Source organism: Gossypium arboreum, chromosome 6 (genome assembly GCF_025698485.1).
Source record: "Gossypium arboreum isolate Shixiya-1 chromosome 6, ASM2569848v2, whole genome shotgun sequence".
In the NCBI taxonomy this organism is placed as follows: Eukaryota; Viridiplantae; Streptophyta; class Magnoliopsida; order Malvales; family Malvaceae; genus Gossypium; species Gossypium arboreum.
In genome coordinates this window covers 6,720,362-6,745,596 of record NC_069075.1, presented here as the reverse complement: position 1 = coordinate 6,745,596, position 25,235 = coordinate 6,720,362, and the positions used below count along the sequence as shown (strand labels likewise).

The 25,235-nt window shown below is 32.6% G+C and overlaps 1 protein-coding gene across 1 annotated transcript; it reads left to right on the top strand.

Annotated features, from left to right (window-relative positions):
• Positions 1 to 20,318: 20,318 nt before the first annotated feature.
• On the top strand, positions 20,319 to 22,942 carry LOC108485836 (uncharacterized). Its single transcript, XM_017789684.2, has 2 exons — positions 20,319 to 22,527; positions 22,652 to 22,942. The coding sequence occupies exon 1, from the start codon at positions 20,455 to 20,457 to the stop codon at positions 21,466 to 21,468; it is 1,014 nt and encodes a 337-aa protein (XP_017645173.1). The 5' UTR covers positions 20,319 to 20,454; the 3' UTR covers positions 21,469 to 22,527; positions 22,652 to 22,942.
• Positions 22,943 to 25,235: the final 2,293 nt, after the last annotated feature.

The window sequence follows — 25,235 nt, the reverse complement described above, 5'->3', positions numbered from 1 at the left end:
TAAAAATAACAGTAAAGGGGAAGTAGGGTCGAATCTTCAAGGATTGAATTGTACGAATGCTCATTTCTTGAAATCTTGGAAAATTTCTTGGCCAAGAAAACCTGCGTTCCTGAAAAATAAAAAAATAAAATTAAGAATCTGGAGAAATAAAAACAGAATTTAAAGTGAATTGAAATTGTGAAATTATATAAATTGAGAAAATTAAAATGAAGAATATAAAAATAAACAGAGTTTGAGGAAAAGAGAAAGTTTCTTATGTGGCGAGATTCCAGCCTCCGGTTGTCTCGTTCCGCCTTGGGTTCTATCCTTGGCTTTTAAGTAACCCTTCTCAACTTAAGTAAGCCAGTTATAGTGGAAGAGGACGCCTACGACCACCAGCTCCAAAGATTAGACTTACGATTTTTAGGGAACCTAACTCTAGCCAGTAATCTATGCTAGATCAACGCTTCTCAATGGCGAATCCCACGCCATTTTGTCTCTTTGGCTCGCCAACCTCTAACGCAGTAAGTTAACGAATCGATTGTGCAATCCTTCCAAAACATACAAAGTGGCCGCCTTTGTATATGCTAAAAGCTTACTTCTTAAGGGCCATGGACGGAAGTGTTAGCCCGTAGTGATGAATACTTGGCGAGAAGGCTAAGTACGGATTCTAGGCCTCAAGAACCCTTTTTGGGGAATATTGACAACTTTCGGCTAGATAGGTTTTAGTGGCTCATGATACTGGTGGAAAAGAAAATAAATATAAAAATGGAAAAGGGAATTTTATTGAAAGAAAATATGAAGAAACAAAAGCCTAGACTTTCAGGGGGAGAGTGTTTACAGAAAAAGATGAACACCCCAAATAGAGTCACTTCACCCCCTATTTATAGTGCTAGGAAGATAGTCTAGTTTAACTTAAATTCTAAAAAGATAAATACATTTAATTAAAGATAAATAAAGATAATTAAAATAAAATCCTAAAATTAAATAATCCTAATAATTATCTTAATATTAATTATCCTAATATAAATAAAGTGGAGTCTTATAAAATAAAATCTCTTCTTTTTGCGTTTTTAGTCCTTGTGTCTTCCATGCTCGCACTTTTGGCACAATTTTTTTCCTGTGTCGCATGTCAGCCCATTGTATCTCCAAATTTGTACTTTTGTCCCGTAATTTTGCTTTTGCCTCCAAATCAGTCCCTAAAAGATAAAAAGACATAAATTGCTCAAATTAGTATGATCAAGCTTAGAATAAACAAATGATTAATACATAAAAATACGGTATTCTAGAGCATTATCAAATTCCCCCTACTTAGCCCATGCTTGCCCTCAAGTATGGTTCCTATCCACTGTGAAAATTAGATCCTGCAATGAAAAAAATACTACTTCACAGTTTTATAAAAATTAGTCAAAATGCATACGAAAAATAAAGAGAACCCTTAGCTTGATTTAAGTAGAATTTGAAAAAGTGTTCTAATTTTCACACAAAAATTAAAATCGATTTTGGATTATTTCATGAAAAATTAGGTAAATTACCAAACCTATAGAGACACCCTATTTTTTTTCTTTTTAGTCCCCAAATTTTATTAATGCATCTCTTTTCCTTTTTTTTTAATATAATATAATTTCAATTTTATTTATTTACTTTCACTTAGGTATATAGTGTACCTTTTGACGCGAAGAGAGATGATAACCCAAGCATCCACCCCAGTTACTCAGCCCAGCACATTCCTAATTTTTATTATTCTTAGGAACATATCGAACCTTTTGATGCGAAGAGAGATGACAACCCAAGCACCTCACCCCGGTTACTCAGCCCAACATATTCTTAGAAATTAATTCCGATTAGCGGAGTTTTACCTAACACGTCACACAACTTTTTGATGCGAAATAGGATGACAACCCAAGCACCCTACCCCGGTTACTCAGCTAGTCACGTCTTAAGCTGCACTCATAATCACGGAAATATTATTATTAAACGAAATTTTAATTTTGGAGGAATTAGGAAAAACAAACAAGTGTCAAAAATAAGTTTCAGTAACCACCTTAATAGTCATGAACATATTTTAAGCATGCAATTGTATTAAGCGTCCTCTTTTATTTAGAGTTAATCAATTTTACCAAAATCAAGATAGAGTTAACTTCATTAATCATAATTATTTAAACTAAAAGAAATAAAATAGTGGAGATGAAATCTATCAAGCAAAATCACAATTAACTCAGTAGATAAAAATCATGCATGTGGGTCAAAGAGTGGGCAAAGTCATGGTCAAATTCTTGGTCATGAAAAGAGGCAGAATGTCCTTAAAAAAATAAATATGGTAGCATCAGCATCAAAAACAGTGGCAACAACGCAAACAACAGGTCTAACGGTAGAAATAATTAAAAATACCTCCCCCTACTTAAAACACATTGTCCTCGATGTGGAATGAAATAAATAAATGGATGGAAAAAGTTAAGAGGAACTCCCCGTGTGATTACTGCCAATTTTAGACAATGGAAATGAGTTCGACTAGTTGTTGGCCAAAAGTGTCGAGCCGCGCCTCGATACGCTCAAGGCGTTGTTCAACGGTCATCGAAGGTTGGGCTTGAGTGGGTGCGTTGTCATGATTTCGCCATCGAAAGATTCGTTCAGTTGGTGCGGTGCGAATGCCTGGAGGGACAAAACGGAAGGAGGACTGAGTGCCAAGAAGCAGCCCCATCGAGTTGAGACATCGAGCATCCAAAGGATCAGCCTGACAAGCAACTTGTAATTCTGAAACAGGAGCATTAGTACCATACAGAGAAAATAACAGTTGCGTAACAAAAGAGCCCAAAATTAGAGGTCCCTTTACATTTATAACATGCTCGAATTGAAGCGCATACCAATAGCCCAGGTTTACCGGACGATCGGTCTACATACACCATAACAAAAATAATTTCATCTTCGAGACGGTAGCCGGAGCATCTCGTCGGCCTGAAAAATTATAGGCCAAATAACAGTGTATGTAACATAAGGCAGGTTACAAAACCATAAATCCTTTGAGGTTTTCGAGCAATATGTGGATTCGACATTATCAGTCAATAAAGCAAAGGCCTCGTCCACATCAAAATCTGCAGAAAAAGTACATAGGCTATTTTCATAATCGTTGGTCATAGAATAGTCCTCAGTCACAAAAAATAGTGCAATATTAAAATCAGTAATGGACAAACGATGCAAGGTACCAAGTAATCGAAACCAAACCACACTAGGTGTATCTAATAAAATATTACCGTGTTGCTGAAAATAAAATGTGGAGTAAAATTCCAATATCAATTCATAATATGCACAGTGAACAATATCAAAATTTCCAGTCCAACCAACATTGCGAAAATAATTAGTAACATCCGGTCCAACACGTAAAGCGTCTAAAATAGGCAATGATAAACACTTGTAAGGTACGAGTTGTTTATGGTGTAAATGGTCATACCTGTTCCGGCTAGTAGTAGTATCGAAGATTAAGTTACCGTGTAAATGGCACTTAGGTGCTAGTAGCACGAGACCGGTAGGTTCATCTATGTGTAGGCAACAGTTGCTAGTTGGGTTGAACGGCGTAGTGGTCGTTGTTGATGTCAGTGTTGAGTTTGTTCAGATTCACCAGAGGAACTGGTGGTCGGCGGTGTGGGTTGGGCTGTCAGCCATGGTGGTCGACGTAGGTGCCGTCATTTGGAAGACGTTGGCGTCTCTATTCTCGTCGGTGGTGAAAGGCAAAGAATAAGCTCGATAATGAAAGGAGTGGGTGACGAGAATGGTGATGGTACCTGCATTGCATAAATCAGAGAAAGGGAAGCCATTTTGTATTATACGAAAGAAGAAGGCCGCGGCACAGTAGCATGCGTCGTGGCGTAGGACGGCTCGATCGGTGTTGCGCTAGGCGAAGAGGGCGAAGCGACTTCAGCAAATTTAGGCGAAGGCATGAGAGAAACGGGAGGTGAAGAGGAGGCACCGTATGTTAGAAAAGAAGAAGAAGAGGAGAAGGAGGTAGCGTTACTCAAGTCGATGGCTTGGGAAGCGGAGAAGCGGTGCCAGCGATGGTTCACGGTGAAGGAGGGTTCGATGGCGGCACGGCTGGGATTTTGCACCATGATGGGCAGCAATCGGTGGTGAGAGGGGTTGAGAATATGGGTTCGGAGGCTAGGGGGAAAAATGTGGGAAAAATGGGTGAAAAATGTTAGGGTTTGTGGTTTTTTAGTTGCTAAAAAGTAGTGTTTGGCTACAGGTGTAAAGTTGTTTGGCTGCAGGTTAGGGGTAGTCTAGGGCAGGAATAAGGCATTCTAGGTTGGAATAAGAATGGAATAAGGCTGGAATAAGAGCTGTTTAGCCGCAAGTGTATTTTTTTCCTCCTTTCTCCCTATCGTGTCTTTGATTTACCTAGAAGAGAATTTTATTAATATAATTAAAAATAAAACAAAATGAAATAAAATAAAATAAGAAATAAATAAAAATATAATAATAATAATAAAATTAAAAATTCAAGATTGGGTTGCCTCCCAATAAGCGCTTGTTTAACGTCGTTAGCTCGATGCCTTGAACGGTTTTATGGTGGTTCTAACTGAATTTTCTCGACTGTGTGAGCTTGGAAATTTTCGTAACATGGCTTCAGCCATTGACCATTGACTGTGAACCGCTTTCCTGATTCGTCACTTTCTATTTCAACTGTGCCATACATAAATACTTCAGTCACAATAAAAGGTTCTTGCCACCGAGATCGAAGCTTACCTGGGAATAGATTTAATTCAGAGCTATAAAGTAAAACTTTTTGCCCTACCGAAAAGTGCTTCGGGGCTATTTTCTTATCATGAGACAACTTTGTCTTGTCCTTGTAAATGCGAGCATTTTCGTAGGCATCATTACGAATCTCCTCTAACTCTTGAATGTCCAATTTCCTTACCTTTTCTACGGGTTCTAACTCCATGTTACATTGTCGAATAGCCCAATAAGCTTTATGCTCCAATTCTACTGGTAGATAACATGCTTTGCCAAAAATAAGTCGATACAGAGTCATGCCAATTGGTCCCTTATACGTTATCCGATAGGCCCAAAGTGTGTCATTGAGCCGAATACTCCAATCCTTACTGTTGGGTCGAACTGTTTTTTCCAAAATGGTCTTGATCTCCCTGTTTGAAATTTCTGCTAGACCGTTTGTTTGGGGAAGTTAGGCTGTTGCTATACGATGATGAACTCCATATTTTGATAATAGTGCCTCCATGACCTTGTTGCAAAAGTGGGTACCACAATCACTGATTAAAGCTCGAGGTGTGCCAAGCCTAGAAAAAGTAGTTCGTTTTAGAAACTCTACAATAGTTTTAGTATTATCATTACAAGTAGGCTTTGCTTCTATCCACTTAGAAACATAGTCAACTACAAGAAGTATATATACATTTCCAAACGAAGAAATAAAGAGGCCCATGAAATTGATGCCTCATACATCAAAAATCTCACATACATGAATTGGGGATAGGGGACTTTGATTTCTTTTAGTGATGTTACCTGTATGTTGGCATTTATCGCAAGACTTACAAAAGTTATATGTGTCGCGAAAAATTGTGGGCCAATATAGCCCACACTTCAATACCTTGTGAGTTGTCCATTTAGGGCCAAAGTGACCTCCACAAGCTTCTGTATGACAAAAAGTAAGGATAGAGGTTACCTCGATTTCTGGAACACATCGTCTTATTATTTGATCTGAACAGTGTTTCCACAAGTATGGGTCGTCCCAAATGTATTACCGAGCTTCCCGTCTAAGCTTGTCCTTCATGGAACGTGCTAACTCAGTGGGTAACGATCCTGTGGTTAAAAGATTAACTATATCTGTATACCATGGATAGTGAGCCTCGGTCGAAAATAAGCCTTCATCAGGGAACTCATACTTGACAGGAACATCATCAAATGAAGTTTTTATCCTACTCAAGTGGTCAGCTACCAAGTTTTCACACTCTTTCTTGTCACGAATCTCGATGTCAAATTCTTGGAACTGTAGAATCCATCTAATGAGCCTTAGTTTCGCCTTATTCTTTGCGAAAGTACCTAAGAGCTGCATGGTCAGAAAAAATAATTACCTTAGATCCCAATAAATATGATCGAAATTTATCTAAAGCAAATACAATAGCTAAAAGTTCTTTTTCTGTGGTGGTATAGTTGATTTGTGTAGTGTCTAAGGTTTTGGAGGCATAGCAGATGACATGAGGCTCTTTGGCTAACTTTTGTCCCAACACGGCTCCCACTCTGCGTTCGCTTGCATCGCACATAATTTCAAAAAGGGGTAGTCCCAATCTGGTGCTTGTACTATAAGAGCGGTTACCAACTTTTGCTTGAGTGTATCAAAAGCCTCCTTACATTGTGGGCTGAACTCAAATTTCTTATCTTTCTGCAACAACTCAAAAAATGGTTCAGCTATTTTAGAGAAGTTCTTTATGAAATGCCTGTAAAATCCTACATGGCCAAGAAAAGAACGTATCTCTCTAACAGTAGAGGGATATGGCAGAGAACTTATAGTGTTAATTTTGGCCTTATCAACATTAATTCCCTTAGCTGAGACTATATGACCTAGAATCAAACCTTTGTCTACCATAAAATGACATTTTTTATAGTTCAAGACAAGATTAAATTCTATGCACCTGTTCAAAATTATCGTGAGATTTTCAAGGCATTCAGTAAAACAGTTCCCATACACAGTAAAATCATCCATAAAAACTTCAATAATTTTTTCCATATATTCAGAAAATATACTCATCATGCATATCTAGAAGGTAGCTGGTGCATTGCAAAGTCCAAATGGCATCCTCCTGTACGCAAATGTACCGAAAAGGCATGTAAAAGTGGTCTTTTCCTGGTCTTCTGGCGCAACAGGGATTTGGAAAAAACTTGAATATCAATCAAGACAACAAAAATGAGTTTTACCAGCTAAACGTTCAAGCATTTGATCTATAAAAGGAAAGGGGAAATGATCTTTTCTAGTATAAGCGTTCAACTTCCTATAATCGATGCAGACACACCACCTGTTTTGTGCTCGGATCGGTACTAAGTCCCCCTCAGTATTTGTCTTTACTGTCACACTCGTTCTTACCCATCTGCTGTCAGAAATGGGGAAGATAATGTCAGCATCTAGCAACTTAATTATTTCCTTTTTACCACTTCCATCATATTCGGGTTTAAACACGTCTTTGTACCTCTCTCTTTGGTTTCGTGTTCTCCTCCAAGTAAATTTTATGGGTGCATGTCAAAGGGCTTATCCCTTTTAAGTAGGCAATGGTCCAGCCAATCGCCTCTTTATGACTTTTTAGTAACTGGATCAAACTTTCTTCTTCGGGTTTAGAGAGTTTATTTGAAATCATAATGGGTAATGTATTACCTGTTCCTAAAAATGCATACTTAAGATGTTCAGGAAGCGGTTTCAATTCCAACTCTGGGGCCTGCACAACAGAAGGTAAAAGTTTAGTGTCTGATAGAGACAATAATGCATTAACAAATTCATAATCATTAGATAAATATTCAAATTTGTCTTCATAAATCGACTCAAAAGTCTCGTCTACTAATGAGTAAATTATGTCGACATAATTTACGCTCAAAATTTCGCTTGGATGGCTAATAGCATCATAAACATTAAACTTGACAATCTCCCCATCAAATTCCATCATAAGAGTTCCGCTTCGAACGTTGATCTTAATGCTAGCGGTACTAACGAAAGGTCGGCCCAACAAGAGGTCTGAAGATCCAGTAGTGTTATCCTCCTCCATCTTTATTACATAAAAATCTGTAGGGAAAATAAGTTCGTTAACTTTTACCAGTACGTCCTCAAGGACTCCTTCGGGGTGCACAACAGACCTATCTGCCAACTGAATTATAACACCTATTTTCGTTAGAAAACCCGCGTTAAGCGATTCATAAATAGAATAAGGCATAACATTTTTGGAGGCCCCTAAATCACACATGGCTTTCTTGATCCCCAAATAGCCTATTTTGCATAGTATAGCGAACATACCCCTATCTTTATATTTTGCCAGCATTTTCCGCTGTAACACTGCGGATACATTCTCACCAATACTTACCTTTTCATTACCTGTTAGTTTTCGTTTGTTGGTGCAAAGCTCTTTGAGGAACTTTGCATACCGCGAAATCTGTCTGATGGCATCCAACAGTGGTAGATTGATCTCGACATTCCTGAATGTTTCAAGGATCTCCTTGTCTTCCTTACTTTTTTGACACTAATTTAACCATCCTGGGAATGGAGGTTGGATTTTCGGCAGCGGGGGTTTGGCTGGGACTTGTTCATCATTTTTTGGGTTTTTCCTGGGCACTTTCTTGGCCAAGATTTCTGCCAGAAATTGGTTCCAGTACCTTTCCATTTTTCAGCGTCACTGTATTTGCATTTTTCCTCGGGTTTGGTTCTGTTTGTGATGGCAGCTTTCCTTGAAAGTTCATCTTCTCAATCGATGTGGTCAATTCTCTTATAGACGCTTCAGTTTTCTGTTGAAAATCAAGCATGTTAGCTGCTAATTTATTGACCAAAGTTTCTAGAGAATTACCTGAATCTCGTGGCTGTTGCGGAATTCAGTTCTGGTATGGCTGGTTATATCATGGGTTGGCCCCATAACTTAACTTAGGGTGATCCCTCCATCCTAGGTTGTAAGTATTAGCGTAAGAGTCGTATCGCCTTTGTGGTGGCCCAGGAAAATTTCCCACAGCATCTAAATGGGCCATAGTATCATCATTAAAACTGGGACATGCATCAGTTGTGTGTTCAGGGGTAACACATATTCCGCATAACCAGGCTATCTTTGCTTTTTTTGCAACAAGAGAATTCAAAATATTAGCAATTCTATCAACTTTATCTTCTAAGGTTGAATTACTTAGCTGATAAACCCTTCTAGGAGGTTCAGGATTGGCTAGAAATTGCTGAGAATTTGCAGCCATCGTGGAGATTAAGTCTCTTGCTTGTTGTGGAGTCATGTTGACCAACGCTCCTCCACTCGCGGCATCTACCATATTCATCTCCATGGGTTATAGGCCTTCATAAAAATACTGGAGCAAAGACTATTCTGTTATACTGTATTGTGGGCAACTTGCACACAACTTCTTAAATCACTCCCAATAGTTGTACAGAGTCTCTGCGTCTTTTTGCCTTATGCCCATGATTTCTCTTCTTAACTCGGCTGCACGCGGCGCTGGGAAAAACTTGTTGAGAAATAAACGAGAGAGATCAGCCCAAGTCGTTACAGATCCAGGAGGTAAATAGAATAACCATTCCCTAGCAGAATCTGCTAAGGAAAAAGGGAAAGCGCGCAGTTTAATTTGATCCTCAATTACCCCCTGAGGTTTCATACTAAGGCAAACCATATGGAATTCTTTCAAATGTTTGTAGGGATTTCCGTTCTGTAACCCTCGAAAGGTTAGCAGTAGCTGGATCAAGCCTGAATTTAATTCAAAATCAGTATTCATAGTAGGATACGCGATGCATAGTGGCGGTTGTTCTGTTGGCGCTTTGGCCAGTTGCTAAATTGTCTGAGCCATAGGTTGAGGTACTAAATTAGGGTTTTCGTCAACCCTAGTGTTAAGCACTTCTTCTGAGGAATCGACTTCTACTTTTTCGCCTTCAAAAGTTTGAGTAGGGTTTTCGTTAACCCTAGACTCTGCTTCATTGTCGATTCTGATTTCTAGCGGTGGATTACTTTGAGTCCCAACCACCGCTGATTGCTTTTTTTCTTAGCTTTGTTTCCTTACGATTAGCTCTCACAGTCTTTTCAATCTCCGAATCAAACGCAAGAGATCTTGGAGTAGATCGGGTCATAAGAAACAAAAAACAAGATTAGTACGTTACTGATCCTCGGCAACGGCGCCAAAATTTGATGCATCATTGAGAGCACAAAAAATATCCTATTCCCTGTAAAATAGTAAAAATAATAGTAAATGGGAAGTAGGGTCGAACCCTCAGGGATCGAATTGTACGAATGCTCGTTTCTTGAAATCTTGGACAATTTCTTGGCCAAGAAAACCTGCGTTCTTGAAAAATTAAAAAAAATAAAATTAAGAATCTGGAAAAATAAAAAGCAGAATTTAAAGTAAATTGAAATTGTGAAATTATAAAAATTGCGAAAATTAAAATGAAGAATATAAAAATAAACATATTTTAGGGAAAAGAGAAAGTTTCTTATATGGCGAGATTCCAGCCTCCGGTTGTCTCGTTCCGCCTTGGGTTCAATCCTTGGTTTTTAAGTAACCCTTCTCAATTCAAGTAAGTCAGTTGTAGTGGAAGAGGATGCCTACGACCACCAGCTCCAAAGATTAGACTTACGATTTTTAGGGAACCTGACTCTATCCAGTAATCTATGCTAGATCAACGCTTCTCAATGGCAAATCCCACGCCATTTTATCTCTTTGGCTCGCCAACCTCTGACGCAGTAAGTTAACGAATCGACTGTGCAATCCTTCCAAAACATACAAAACGACCACCTTTGCATATGCTGAAAAGCTTACTTCTTAAGGGCCATGGACGGAAGTGTCAGCCCATAGTTCGGAGAAACGATGAATACTAGGCTAAGTACGGATTCTAGGCCTCAAGAACCCTTTTTGGGGAATATTTGTAATGACCCGAATTTTTACAGTTATCGAAAAAGTGCATTTCCGGGTCTCTGTTTCTGAAAAATAGATTTGTAAATATTTATTAAAAATATTTACGAAGTTAAGAGAGTGATTAATTAAAGTTTAATGAAGCAAATTAGCTTAAATAAAGGATAATTAGATAAAAGGATTAAATTGAATGAAGTGTGAAAGTTTAATAATAGGATAAAGAAATTGAAAGGACTAAATAAGTAAATAAGCCAAAGGAGTGCCAAGTGTATGGCAAAAATAAAATACATGTGTAATAAGTATTATACATACATTTGTAATGCATGTATGTATTTACTTATTATTTAAGTAAATAATTAATGTATTTATTATTATTAAATTGATATTATATAATGAATAGATTAAATAAAGACAAGTGTATAGTAATGATTTGATACAAATGTATTAAAAAAATACATACATTTGTAATATATGTATTTGATATTAAATGAATATTTATTATTTAGTGAAAGATATTTATTAAATAAATAAATATATTATAATATATTTATATGATAAATAAATGTAAAATGAAAAGTGTATGTGAGGGTGAAATACAAATGTAATAATATATGTGTGCCCAAGTGTAAAATAAATATTTGATATTAAATAGATATTTAATAAAGCCATTATTATTATTATTGTTATTATATTATATATATATATATATATATATATATATATATATATATATATATATAAAGTAAAACAAAAGAAAAGAAAGAATAAAAGAAACAGAGAAGGAGACGAAATAGGGGAAAGAAAGGAAGGAAAGAAAAATAAAAGGAAATTTGGGGTTTTTGAAGCCTTAAGCTTTACTAGGTAAGTCAATTTGATCCCTTTTCTTGTAATTTTGATGTTTATAGAATTCTAGAGAAGAGTACTACATGAATTATATCAAAAGTTAGGAAGTTAATGAATTTTTATGTGTTGGTTAAGTTGAACAAAAAGATGAATTAAGGGCTAAATTGATAGAAATTCAAGTTAGAAATGAAATAAGAATTGAATTGTAAAGTGATTCATAAATTTTATGCTTTAAGGACTAAATTGAAAGAATTTTGAAATTATGGTTTTATGATGAAAAATAGATAATTATGTCTAAGTTTGGTTAAAAATTGAGTAGATGTAAAGTATGAATTAAGATAGAAAAGCAAGTGAATTTAGTTAGGATTAAATTGAAATTAAAAGTAGAATATCAACATTTTGCACTAAGACTATTTTGGACAGCAGCAGCAGTAGTCTAAGTTTTGAAAATCACCAAAATTGTATAAATTGAATTAGAGGATAAAAAAAATGGAATTAAAGTTTATTGAGTCTAGTTTCTTATAGAAGAAACGATATAAGTAATTGTATTGTAAATTATGAAATATAATGAATATTGTGAGACAAGGTCAGAATGAATTTGGGTTCCCCTGTTCTGACTTTGGAAAATTATCAAAAATTGGAGGAAAATAATTAGAGGCTTAAAGTTATATGTTTAGAACCCCTAATGAGTCTATTTTCAGGAAAAATAAACGGTAATATTATCTGAGTTTTTTACTGTAAGATAATTAATTTTTAGTGAAGAAGGGTCAAACTGTCGGACAATGAGCAAGGGGATAACTTTAAAGAATAAATCGTACTTATTGGCTAAACCAAAAATTCTAAAAATTTTATGGTAAGATGAGTCTAGTTTCAGGGAAAATTATCAGATCTTAATTTGGAGTTTTATAGCTCCAGATATAAATAATTTAGTGACTATGACACAGATGGACAACTTGAATATCCATAAAAGTAAATAATAAAAATTATAGATAATGTTACTTACAAGTGTGTTATATACATTAAGGATGTGGAATGGAGAGGAGGAGGAGGAAAATATATAAGAATATTCAGTTAGCATGGCTAATTTGCATGTTTTAAACTCATGGACTAAATTGAATAAAAGTAAAACTTTAGGGGGCAAATTTTGTAAAAATGTCAACAATGACTAAATTGAAGGGAATAAATTGTTTTATTATCTAAATTAATAAATTGAATGAAATTATCAATTTAAGATTGGGTGAAATTTGGGAAAATGATAACTTACCAATATGCCCCTGAATCTTGGTACTTCTGCAATTTAGTCAAGTAGGTTCGTATATCCTGAATGAGCATGTAAATATGACAATTTAAGTATTGTATCGTATTTTATATGATATTTTGAATTGAATATATGAAAAGGATGTTACATGAAACATGAAAATGAATACTAAATAATATAAATTAATTGAAATTATTCTGAAAATCTCGGTAATGCCTCGTATCCTATCCCGGTCTCAGGTACGGGTATAGGGTATTACAATATTGACAACTTTCGGCTAGATAGGTTTTAGTGGCTCATAATACTGGTGAAAAAGAAAATAAATATAAAAATGGAAAAGAGAATTTTATTGAAAGAAAATATGAAGAAACAAAAGCCTAGACTTTCAGGGAAAGTGTTTACAGGAAAAGATGAACACCCCAAATAGAGTCACTTCACCCCCTATTTATAGTGCTAGGGAGATAGTCTAGTTTAACTTAAATTCTAAAAAGATAAATACATTTAATTAAAGATAAATAAAGATAACTAAAATAAAATCCTAAAATTAAATAATCCTAATAATTATCTTAATATTAATTATCCTAATATAAATAAAATGGAGTCTTATAAAATAAAATCTCTTCTTTTTGCGTTTTTAGTCCTTGTATCTTCCATGCTCGTACTTTTGGCACAATCTTTTTCCTGTGTCGCATGTCAACCCATTGTGTCTCCAAATTCGCACTTTTGTCCCTTAATTTTGCTTTTGCCTCCAAATCAGTCCCTAAAAGATAAAATGACATAAATAGCTCAAATTAGTAGGATCAAGCTCAGAATAAACAAATGATTAATATATAAAAATACGGTATTCTAGAGCATTATCAGAGTTCAATTCACTAGAGGAATCCATAACACGAAGGAAACGTTGGAGTATATTCATTCTGATCTGTGGGGGCCATCCAGAGTGCCTTCGAGTGGTGAAGCTAATTATATGCTAACATTTATTGATGATTTTTCCAGAAAAGTTTGGGCGTTCTTCCTGAAGCAGAAAAGCGATGTGTTTTCTGCATTTAAGTTTTGGAAAATTATGATTGAAAAACAGATGGGAAAACAGATAAAATACCTCCACACAGACAATGGCTTAGAGTTCTGTTCTGATGAGTTTAATAGATTGTGCAAGTCAGAAGGGATCATGAGACACTTGACAATTCGTCATACTCCACAGTAAAACTGCGTTGCAGAACGAATGAACAGAACGATCATGGAGAAGGTTCGATGTATGTTGCCAAATGCCAACTTACCGAAGTCATTTTGGGCAGAAGCAACCTTTACTGCATCTTTTTTGATCAACCGATATCCATCCGTTGCCATTGAAAAAAAGACTCTACAAGAGGTATGGTCTGGTAATCCTGCTAATTATTCTGATTTAAAGATCTTTGGATGTCCTGCGTATGCTCATGTTGATAATGGAAAATTGGAACCGAGATCCATTAAATGTGTTTTTCTTGGTTATAAAACTGGTGTAAAAGGGTATAAGTTATGGTGTCCTGAAAATAGAAAAGTTGTGATTAGCAGAGATGTTGTTTTTGATGAAACTACTATGCTACCTAATTTATCTCTTAAAGACTCTTCCAATAAAGAAAATCAAAAGCAGGTGGAGTATCAGATTAATACAGAGTCAACTCCTCAAGCCACAACAAAAATTGAGAATAGAGTTGCTTCTTCACCATAATACTCTATCGCCAAAAACAGAACTAGAAGAGAAATTAAACCTCCAAAAAAGTATGCCGAGGCTGATCTAGTTGCTTATGCTTTAAATATGGCTAAAGATATAGATGCGAATCAAGAGCCATCTAATTATTCTGAGGCGGTTAGCTGTGAAGACCCAGAAAAGTGGATGTTTGCTATGTAAGAAGAGATGGAATCACTCCACAAAAACAGAACATGGGACCTTGTGAAACTTCCTAAAGGTAAAAAGGCTGTTCGTTGTAAATGGGTGTTTAAAAAGAAAGAAGGGACTCCAAGAGTTGAAGAACCCAGATATAAAGCAAGGCTTGTTGCAAAGGGTTACAGATCAAATTCCAAGAGTGGACTTCTGAGATGTGTTCTCCCAGGTTGTTAAGCATAGTTCGATTCGAGCTTTGCTTGGTATTGTGGCCATGCATGATTTGGAGCTTGAGTAGTTAGATGTAAAAACTGCATTTCTGCACGGAGAACTTGAGGAGGATATTTACATGCAAAAACCAGAGGGTTTTATAGTCTCAGAAAAAGAGGACTATGTTTGCTTGCTGAAAAAGTCCCTTTACGGTTTGAAACAGTCACCAAGACAGTGGTACAAGAGGTTTGATTCCTTTATGACTTCTCATGATTTCAAAAGAAGTAGTTTTGATAGTTGTGTTTACTTTAAGAAAAACAATGATGGTTCTTTTGTGTATCTACTTCTTTATGTTGATGACATGTTGATAGCAACAAAAGATAAAGGAGAGATAAGAAAGGTCAAAACCCAACTAAGTAAAGAATTTGAGATGAAAGATTTAGGACCAGCAAAAAAGATACTTGGAATGGAGATTCTCAGAGATAGAAAAACAAGTAAATTGTACCTAAGTCAGAAGGGGTACATTGAGAAAGTTCTTTGCAGGTTCAATACGCAGAGTGCTAAGCCTGTTAGTACTCATTTAGCAGCTCATTTCAGACTTTCATCGATTTTGTCTCCACAATCAAATGATGAGATTGAGTACATGTCACAAGTTCCATACTCTAGAGCAGTGGGATCTCTCATGTATGCTATAGTTTGTTCACGTCCAGATTGATCATATGCAGTCAATTAGTTAGCAGATACATGGCGAATCCCGGTAAAGAACACTGGAAAGCAGTTCAATAGATTCTAAGATACTTACGAGGTACTACTGATGTTTGCTTACAGTTTGGAAGAACCAGAGATGGAGTCATTGGGTATGTTGATGCTGATTTGCTGGAGACCTTGATAAAAGAAGATCTCTCACAGGTTATGTCTTTACAATCAGAGGTTGTGCAATTAGTTGGAAAGCCACTTTGCAAACTACAGTCGCTTTGTCTACCACTGAAGCTGAGTACATGGCAATTACTGAGGGACTTTTTAGTAAACTCAATGAAGACCTTCAAATCAGCATAGTATTCTGTGACAATCAGAGTGTCATCTTTCTTACAAAAGATCAAATGTTTCATGAGAGAACAAAACACATTGATGTTCGGTATCATTTTGTTCGTGATATTATTGCTCGTGGTGATATTGTTGTGAGCAAAATTAGTACTCATGAAAATCCTGTAGATATGATGACTAAGTCACTTCTAATAACCAAGTTTGAGCATTGCTTAGACTTGGTTGGTGTTCATTGTTGAAGTTAAACCCTTAAAGGGTTTTGTGGAAGAGGTGGAGAACTTATTCGTTGAGAGTTCACAATGAAGAACTTATTCAATGAGAATTCATGTTAAGGTGGAGATTGTTAGAATTAAGTGACTCGAATCCTTATTTAAGTAAAATACAATGGTAAAATAAAATAAAAGAAGAATCCATATAGAATTACACTTCTTTTATTTTATTTTAGAATAAGGTTTTTTAAACCATATTAAATTCTATCTATTTGATATTGATTAGAATAAGGTGTTTCAATCTTACTAGAATATGGCTTTACAAGCCTATAAATAGACATAGTCTATTCCTCTTGTATTGAATTCGAATTCGACATAGTGAATTTTCTTCTCCTCTGCCCGTGGTTTTTTCCCGAAAGGGTTTCACGTAAAAATCTATGTTTTTTTATTTTTATTTTACTTTATTTTTTTCACAGACTGGTTTAATATTACAAGGACCTGAAGCAGCATGCGAATGATAAATGATGATGGTATAATGAACAACATTAATAATTTTCAACTAAAATTTCTGTCAAATAAGTTACCAAGATCGTACGATTGTCTCTTTCTAGTCATATTACACGGTTTATTCTCTTCATCTTCTCCTTTAAGGGATTCACCTATCTCGCCACACCTGTTCATATTGCAAGGTTTATTTTCTCCATCTTCTTCATCATGTGATTCACCTGCCTCGCCACACTTGTTTGTTCCTAACTTCAAACTATGGGTAAAGAATGTGTGAATAGCATGTAACATGTGAAAGATAAGTATTAGATTTACATCTGTTTGGAGGATACATGATAATTGAATGAAAGTGTAATTACTAGGGTAGTTTTTACAAGATATTAATTACAAAGAATTGTAATTCTCTAAACGTGTTTGGTTGACAAAATATAATTCCATTGTAATTCACTATGTTATGTTTGGTAGTACAAATTGTAATGATACAATTATATCATTTATATTTTAAGAATAGTAATTAATATAAAATTTTATTAGTATAATAAAAAATTTTAAACAAGTAACAAAAATTAAAATCAAATCATCATATGTATTATGTAAGTCTAAAAAGTAGTTGATAATATGATTACTAATAAAAATAGCAAGAAAAATAAACATCATATGTAATTTTATGCTAGTATAGTCTAACATTTTATTTTATAAAAAGTTTTATAAAATAGGCCTGAAATTTTTCTTAAGTCCTGCTCGGATAAAAATGCTAAAATTCAGGCTCGACTATATTAAATTTTTATATTTTATATAATTTTTAAAAATATAATACATCAAATATACTAAAAATATTAAAATAAATATTTCCCAACAAGTTAAAAATAAAATTTTAAAAATATGTATAGTGAAAAAAATCTCTGTGTACAAATAACATTGTTATAATAACATTGCTATATTAACGTTTTTAAGTAACAAATACAAAGAATATTTTGTCATTTAACCTTCGAAGTTCTTAATAATACTGTTATTATTTAATAACAGTGTTATAATATATTAATCCTATTTGTATTGGGTTTAGTATGTTAGTAACACTAAGAAATTAAAAAAATATATGTATACTTAAATAATCGTGTTATTATAACTCTAAAATAAGTGTAATTTAAAAAGTAAATGCCTCTAAAATAGTAACAAAATTAACAATAAAATAAGAGTTATATAATATTCAAATAATAACAACAAAATAGTAGCAACATAATAATGAAATAGTAGCAAAATAATGTTAAAATAACAAGAAAATAGAAGCAAAATAGTAAAAAAAAATAGCAAGAAAACAACAACAAAAACTGCTTCTTTTTTTTTTTTGTAAATTTGGGCTAGGTTTGGGCTAAAAAAGCTTTACTCGATGCCTAACTTATTTTTTAAATGGGCCTTATTTTTTACTCATACTAATTTTTCAAGCCTATATTTTTACCAAAATCTTCTCACTTTACAGGAGAGTTTTTGGGCCAGGCCAAGTGACCCAACCTATGGATAAATCTATAGGTGACTAAACCAAAAATGAAGGATAATATTAATGACAAAATTGAAAGTTTTTATAATTTAATAACCAAAATAAAAATATGTTAATAATTGACTAACTGGTTATATAATTATCATTCCTATGCATAAAATCTATTTATAAGTTTTGGAATATAATAGAAGAGAGGCATTCTTACTTGTAGTCTTTCCCCTTTAAGTAAACAAAGCAAAGTTTGTCCTTGAAATCAAGCAAAGCACAATACTTTAATTTTTTTTTTTTTTTTACTTTAGCATCTCAAGCTTTCAAGTTACTCTTGCATATACGTTTCTTGCTAGAATTTATGATAATATGCCTTGTTTTTAATTAATTATTCTTAATTTAATTATCTTTCTTCTCAATAAATTTCTTACTTTTTCGAATTTATATGTTTTCGAATAAAACTATCATATATGTGATGCATTAAAAGATTAATTATGATATAAAATAAAGATTAAAGGGTGTTTGAAGCCCTAAACATTTTTATTTAAAATTATTTAAGTTCTTATGTTTTTTCTCACTCCATTGAACCTTTGAACATTAAATTTTCAATCAATTAAGCTTTTTAACAGTTAAAGAATAAAGATGGCGATTTTGGAGCTTATTTTTATCACATGGCACACTAGAATTGTGTTATATAGTGAAATATGACATTTTATATTAAAAATCATAAAAATTATAAAATATATGCAAATTGTAAACATATATAAAAGTGAAAAAATTACAATATATATAAATGAAAAATATTAAAATTTTAAAATTTTTAAAAGTATTAAAATTAAAATTTAAAACTATAAAAATTATGAAAATTGTTTAAAATATAAAAATTATTTAAAATATTATAAAATATGGAAAAGTGAAAAAAATATAAAAAAAGTTTCAAAAATAAGATGAATTACAAAAAGGATAAACTACCAAAATAGTCACTTTTGTTTACCTTAGGTTACGTATTAGTCACTTACATTAACGTGTTGTAACATTTAGATACTGAGCCGTTAATTGTCGTTAACGGTGTAATGATAAGATGACGTGACACGTTAAATTATCATTTCAAACAAAAAAATTTGGCTAAATTTTACAATTGGTCCCCATATTTTTTTTTGTTTTGAGCAATTTAATTTTTTTCATTTTGGTCCCATAAAAAAGTTTTAACATATGGAAAACATAAAAAAATTACGTTAAAAGAAATGAATGAGGGACGAAAACAGAGGGAGAAGAAGAGAATGAAAAAAAAAAGGAAAAAAGAAAGGGAAAGTTCAAAGAACATAAAATAAAACAATTAAATTGCTTAAAACAAAAAAAATATAGGGACCAATTGTAAAATTTAACCTAAAATTTTCTTTTGAAATAATGATTTAATGTGCCACGTCAACTTATTATTATACCGTTAACGGCAATTAACACTCAGTGATTAAAATGTTATAATACGATAACGTAAGTGATTAAAACATAACATTTCAAAAATAAATTACTAAAATATAACCTTGAGACAAATAGTTTGCCCTTATAAAAATTATACAACATCGTAACAATTATGAAAAAATGTGAAAATTATAGAAAATTATTAATAAAATTAATAAAATACTATAAAAAGCATAAAAATTATAAAACAAATTAAAATCATATGAAAAACTTTAAAAAAATAATTTTTAATTTGAACACTAACCATCATTTGATCCTTAGAGTTATTTGTTGTGCACGTCCATTGCATATCTCCCCAAAAGTTGTATACTCTTTGAAGAGAGTGTTTTGAGATGCAAACTATGATGGGGAAATAAGTTGAGAAGCAGGTGACACTTGATGTGTATGTAAATTGTAGATATATTTTATTTTTTTGTAAATTTATATAATTATTATAAATTTTTTAATTTTCTATTATTTCTGAATAATTTTCAAAATAATTTGTAATATATATATATATATAGTAATTTTAGCCACTTTTCAATTTTCCTTTCTTTGACTTAATTCTCATAACACAACAAACTTGATTTACCATTTATTTTTAACTGCTTCTCAAATCTTCAAATTTATCAACTTAATCCATATAATATGTTTTTAAAAATTTAAGTAAATAACATCATCTATTCCTACTTAGATTTAACATCATGATTTGAATTTTAAATGAAATCAAAATATTTATTCAAATCTACTTAACCACTTTTAAAACGCCATCCAATTTTTTTTTTAAAAGTTAACATGTCCAAACAAAAATATATTGTTTCCTTTTTTTTCTCAAAAAAGTGAAAATTTTATTAAAAATGAAAAGAGAGAGAAGATAGTGAGCATAAAATGAGAAATATTAGTGTTAAACCATACCTCCTCAAACTACCATTTCTCCATCATTCCTCATTTTAATATTTATCCTTTCTTTTCTTTCATTCCTTCCTATTATCTCCTTCATTTCTCACAAAGACACTAATCAATGGAGATGGATAATGAGAATGAGTGTCACCACAAGTCGGTCCAACAAATTCAACATCCTTTTCACAAGGAACATCCCTTGGTGCTACTGACAGAGGAAAGTGATGAAGCCCTCAAAGCTTACTGCGATGGATGTGGAGAACTGCTTTCTGCTCCATGCTTCACTTGTATTCATTGCAATTATCACATTCACAAGCAATGTGTAGAGGCACCCTTTTCACTCCCTAATCACCCACTCCATCCCAAGCACTCAAGCTCAGGTATTTTTATTCGAAAAAGGCCTCTTTTTATTCGAAAAAGGCCACACTATGATAATGACCTGGTATATGGTTGTGTATTATGCAAGGAAAAACGTAACATGTTTTTTTATGAATGTAGAGCATGTTATTTTTCCATTGACATCAAATGTTCTTATTTATCTTATTCATATAAGTTTAACCAACAGCCCAAACTTAACATCCACCAACATCCATTGACCGTCATAGAAAGTCCCGTGGCCATAGATGTACTCATAAGATTCAACTGCTTCTGGTGTCATGAACCATTGATAGATACTATATATTTTTGTTTTGATTGTCCATCATTCATCATTCACAAGAAATGCCTTGATGAGTTACCCCCTAAAATTGATCACCCTTCCCATCACAAACACCCTTTGTTCTTTAATCATAGTGATAGTGATCGCTTTTGCAACCTATGCCAAAAGGAACATTCTAGACACTTTTATTGTTGTTCTCTTTGCCATTTTAACATCAACCTTGAATGCACTTTGTTGAGGTCCATTATTAAAGATAAAAGAAGCCATCAACATCCATTCTCCTTGCTTTGGAGACAAGGTTCATTCATTTGTGATGCATGTGATACCGAGGGAAATTATATTTCTTATATATGTTTGAAATGTTACATTGTCATCCATAAGAAATGCACTTCACTCCCACGCATTATCAAATTTTCACGACATGATCACTGCATTTTTCACAAATATTTTCTTCAAACACAAGAGCTTACAAAGTAAGATTGCAAGATTTGTTTCAAAGAAGTGAAACTAGATCGTGGGAGTTACTCTTGTGGGAAGTCAGGTTGATATTATGTTGTCCATGTGAATTGTGTCTTAGAGGATGATAGGTTGTACGAGGTAATTGAGGAAGAAAAGCAATGTGAGGAGCTTTATGAAAAATCTATACAGTCTTCCATCACTCATGTTATTGAGGTAAATGAAGCTGGGGAAGCTACAAAGATTGAACATTTCAGTCATCAACATTGCTTGGTGTTAGCAGACAAGATGGAGGAGGAAATTAATAGAAAATGTGATGGGTGCATGCTATTTATCTCAACTTTCATCTATTATTGTTCAGAATGCCCCTTTTTTCTTCACAAAACTTGTACTGAATTGCCATAAATCAAGACTCATTGGTTTCGTCAATGGCAAGCCACCCTTAATTTCGAAGGCTTCAAGCAATGTGAGTTTTATGCGCAATATTGTAGTGGTTTCTTCTACAATATTGGAGGAGCTTGGGATATGTGTATAAGGTGTGCTAAAGTTGCTGATATCATTAAATGTGAAGGACACCAGCACTTCCTCTTTTATGATTTCAAATGTAATGAGAAATGTAATGGTTGTGGCACTGATAACGACATTGGTGCATTCAGATGTGGAAAGTGCAAATTTACTTTGGGTTTTGGATGCTTAACATTACCACATTCAGCTCTTCACAAAATTGATCAACACATGCTAAACCTTACTTATCATGATGATAGAGAGCAAAGTTATTGTGATATTTGTGAGCAAGAAAGAGATCCAAGGTTTTGGTATTATTCTTGTTCAAATTGTGATACTTCTGCTCATACCGAATGTGTTCTTGGACAATTTCCATTTCTCAAGGATGGGAGCACATTTTCTCATTATGATCACAAGCATCGACACGATCTTGAATTTTTTAGGAAGGCCGAGGGTTACCCTAGATGCTCTTATTGTGGTAAGCTTTGCCAAGAAGAAATTCTCAAATGCGAAAAGTCTACATGCAACTATATTGTTCATTGCAAATGTCGAAATTACCAAGTTTAAAGCTTTGTGGTAAGTACTTTGGATGATTAAAGAGCTATTTTTTTTTAAAAAATCATCAATGCAATTAATTGTTCTTATTTCATGATTTTATTTTCATTATTAACATTAGTTTTAATTGTCTTCATGGCTGCAGATGTGTTTTGCTCAAATGGAAAGCACTAGAAGTTTGGATCGGAGTTCATGAAGGATTTGACATTTCATTCGTACTTCTTCAATGAAGGATGCTCAAATTTTAAGTGTAATTTGGTTTAAGTGTTGCTTTGTTTAAGATTTGTTTGGGTTTGTATGATTTAAATTTCCTATTACTTGGGGGTTCATCTATGATTTGTACAAGTGTGTAAGATTTAATTTTTAATATTATTTTGCGTCTGAAAATTAATAATTTTTTTGACTTATTTCTAATTGAAATTATTTGCTATCTAAATCATTTCCGCAGTATTAATTAATTATTTAAATTGTTGTTTGAGGTGTATATTAATGAAATTTTGGAAGCCACCGATTTTCTTTAATGCTAAATGCTTTTCTATTGCACTTGTTTGTTTTGCATAATATATAAAAATTTGAATACAACACAATTATATGAAATAAAAACATGATAAAAAGATATAACACAATACAAAAATTATACTCAATTGAGTTTAAATTTCAACTATACATAAAGTTAATTCCAATATTTGGTCCCTTGCTAGAGTGAAATGTTCAATTGGTAATCTTAATTTCAAAATCATAAATAAAATGCATGGTTCAAAATTAAATTGATAGAAGTTAGATTAAATTTGTTGTATTATTTAGAATTAGAGCTTATTTGATAGAATGTATAAATGTTAAGGACTAAATATATTATTATACCAAGTAAAAATGCCCACCCACCATTTCCATTAACATTTTAACTAGTGATAGGGCAAGTAACCAAAACAAAATGAGTGATAAAATTAAAAATTTTTATAATTTAATAATCAAAATAAAATATACTAATAATTGGGTTACTGATTATATAATTATCATTCCTATACATAAAATCTATTTATAAGTTTTGAAATATAATAGAAGAGTAGTCTTCCCTTTTAAGTATACACTTTGCTTTAATTTTGTTTTAGAAAAGTGAGAACCCTAACATTGGAAGCTTTGAAGTCACTCTTGCATATACCTTATTTGCTAGAATTTATAGTAATATTCTTTATTTTTAATAAAAGATGTTGGAGGACTAATTCATTAATAAAAATATGTTTATGGAATATGATAATTTTATAATGAGATTTGGTACACAATTTGTGTCTTTGGTGGTTAAGTGTTTGATTAGGTTTTCGAAATTCATTACTCTTTTGAATTGGTATATTTTCGAATTAGTTATCATGCCTCGAAATTTTTTTTAAAGAAAATCAATTAAGTTCTTATACTTTTTTTCGCTCCATTAAGCCTTTGAACATCAAAATGTATTTTATTTTATATTAAATATATTAAATTTTATATATCAAGTAATTGTTTTAAGTTTTAAATAAATATAAAAATAATAAGTCCCACTTTAAATATATATTTTTTCATTTTCTAAAGTTATTTTTCATTTAAAACCTTTTAAGTTTTCTTTTTTTTTAATTGTAAAATCTATTTAAAAAAGGATAATTTTTTATTGAATGTAATAAAATGTTTTATATAACAATTAATTTATTGTTTGAAATACATATAAAAAGTCATATGTGCTTACATTATAATTGTTATTAAAATATATAAATAATTTTATCAATATATTTTTATTAATTTCTTTAATTGTCATTTTCTTTGTATCTTCTATATTCGTTTTGTGTAATACAAAAATACATTACAAAATAATAACGTGTTCAGTCTTTTTTTTTTTTATGTAATATTGGTCAAATATCACTTTTGGCCCCTCTACTTGACACATGTTCAGTCTTTCTTTTGCATTTTACAGAAAATTGGACAAATATTGCTTTTGGTCCCTCTACTAGGCCTAAAATTACTTGAATTTCTACAATAATTTGGTACTGTTTTTTAATAATGTTTATTCCAAATGATTAATATTGTTGATTACTCTAAAAACTTTTTTGAAGTAACAAAACATTATTCTAACAAAAAAATTTATTTTGGCATGACGATTTGGAATAAGTTTTTTTTTTTAAAAAATCAGCATCAACTATCAAAATTATTTACCGTGCTAATTATTTGGACTAATTAATGGTATGATTTTTTCCCCTTTTTTAGTCATTATAAGAAAATGGTAAAATTACAGCTTCAATTTCTCTGCTATGCTTGCATGTGATATTTAATCTTATATTTCAATTTTACAGTATCTGGTCCTTTTACTTTTACAAGGACAATAATTAGTCTAAATAATTTATATATATGTAATAGTTATCTCATACGTTGACAAATATCTAAGAATAAAAATAGTTATATGTAATTGAAAGGTTAAATGTAATTTTTTAACTATTTATAAACATCTTGGCAAAAAAAAAAAAAGAAGAAGACTATTAACGAGGCAAAGTGGCATGACGCAGTATTTTTTCTATAGATTATATAACAATGGTCAAGTTTCAATTTTAATCCATATATTACGCTCAAATTTAAGATTTAATCTTTATACTTCTTGATATAATTTGGTAGCTCAACTTTTACAAAGTCATTAATTAGTCCAAGTGCTTTATTTTGATTAAATGATGTATTTTTTAAGAGTTGTAAACACCATTAAAATTATCTATTAA

Bases quoted from the DNA above. Each gene is read 5' to 3' on its own strand.
- LOC108485836 (XM_017789684.2), top strand. From the start codon at position 20,455: ATGGAGATGGATAATGAGAATGAGTGTCACCACAAGTCGGTCCAACAA.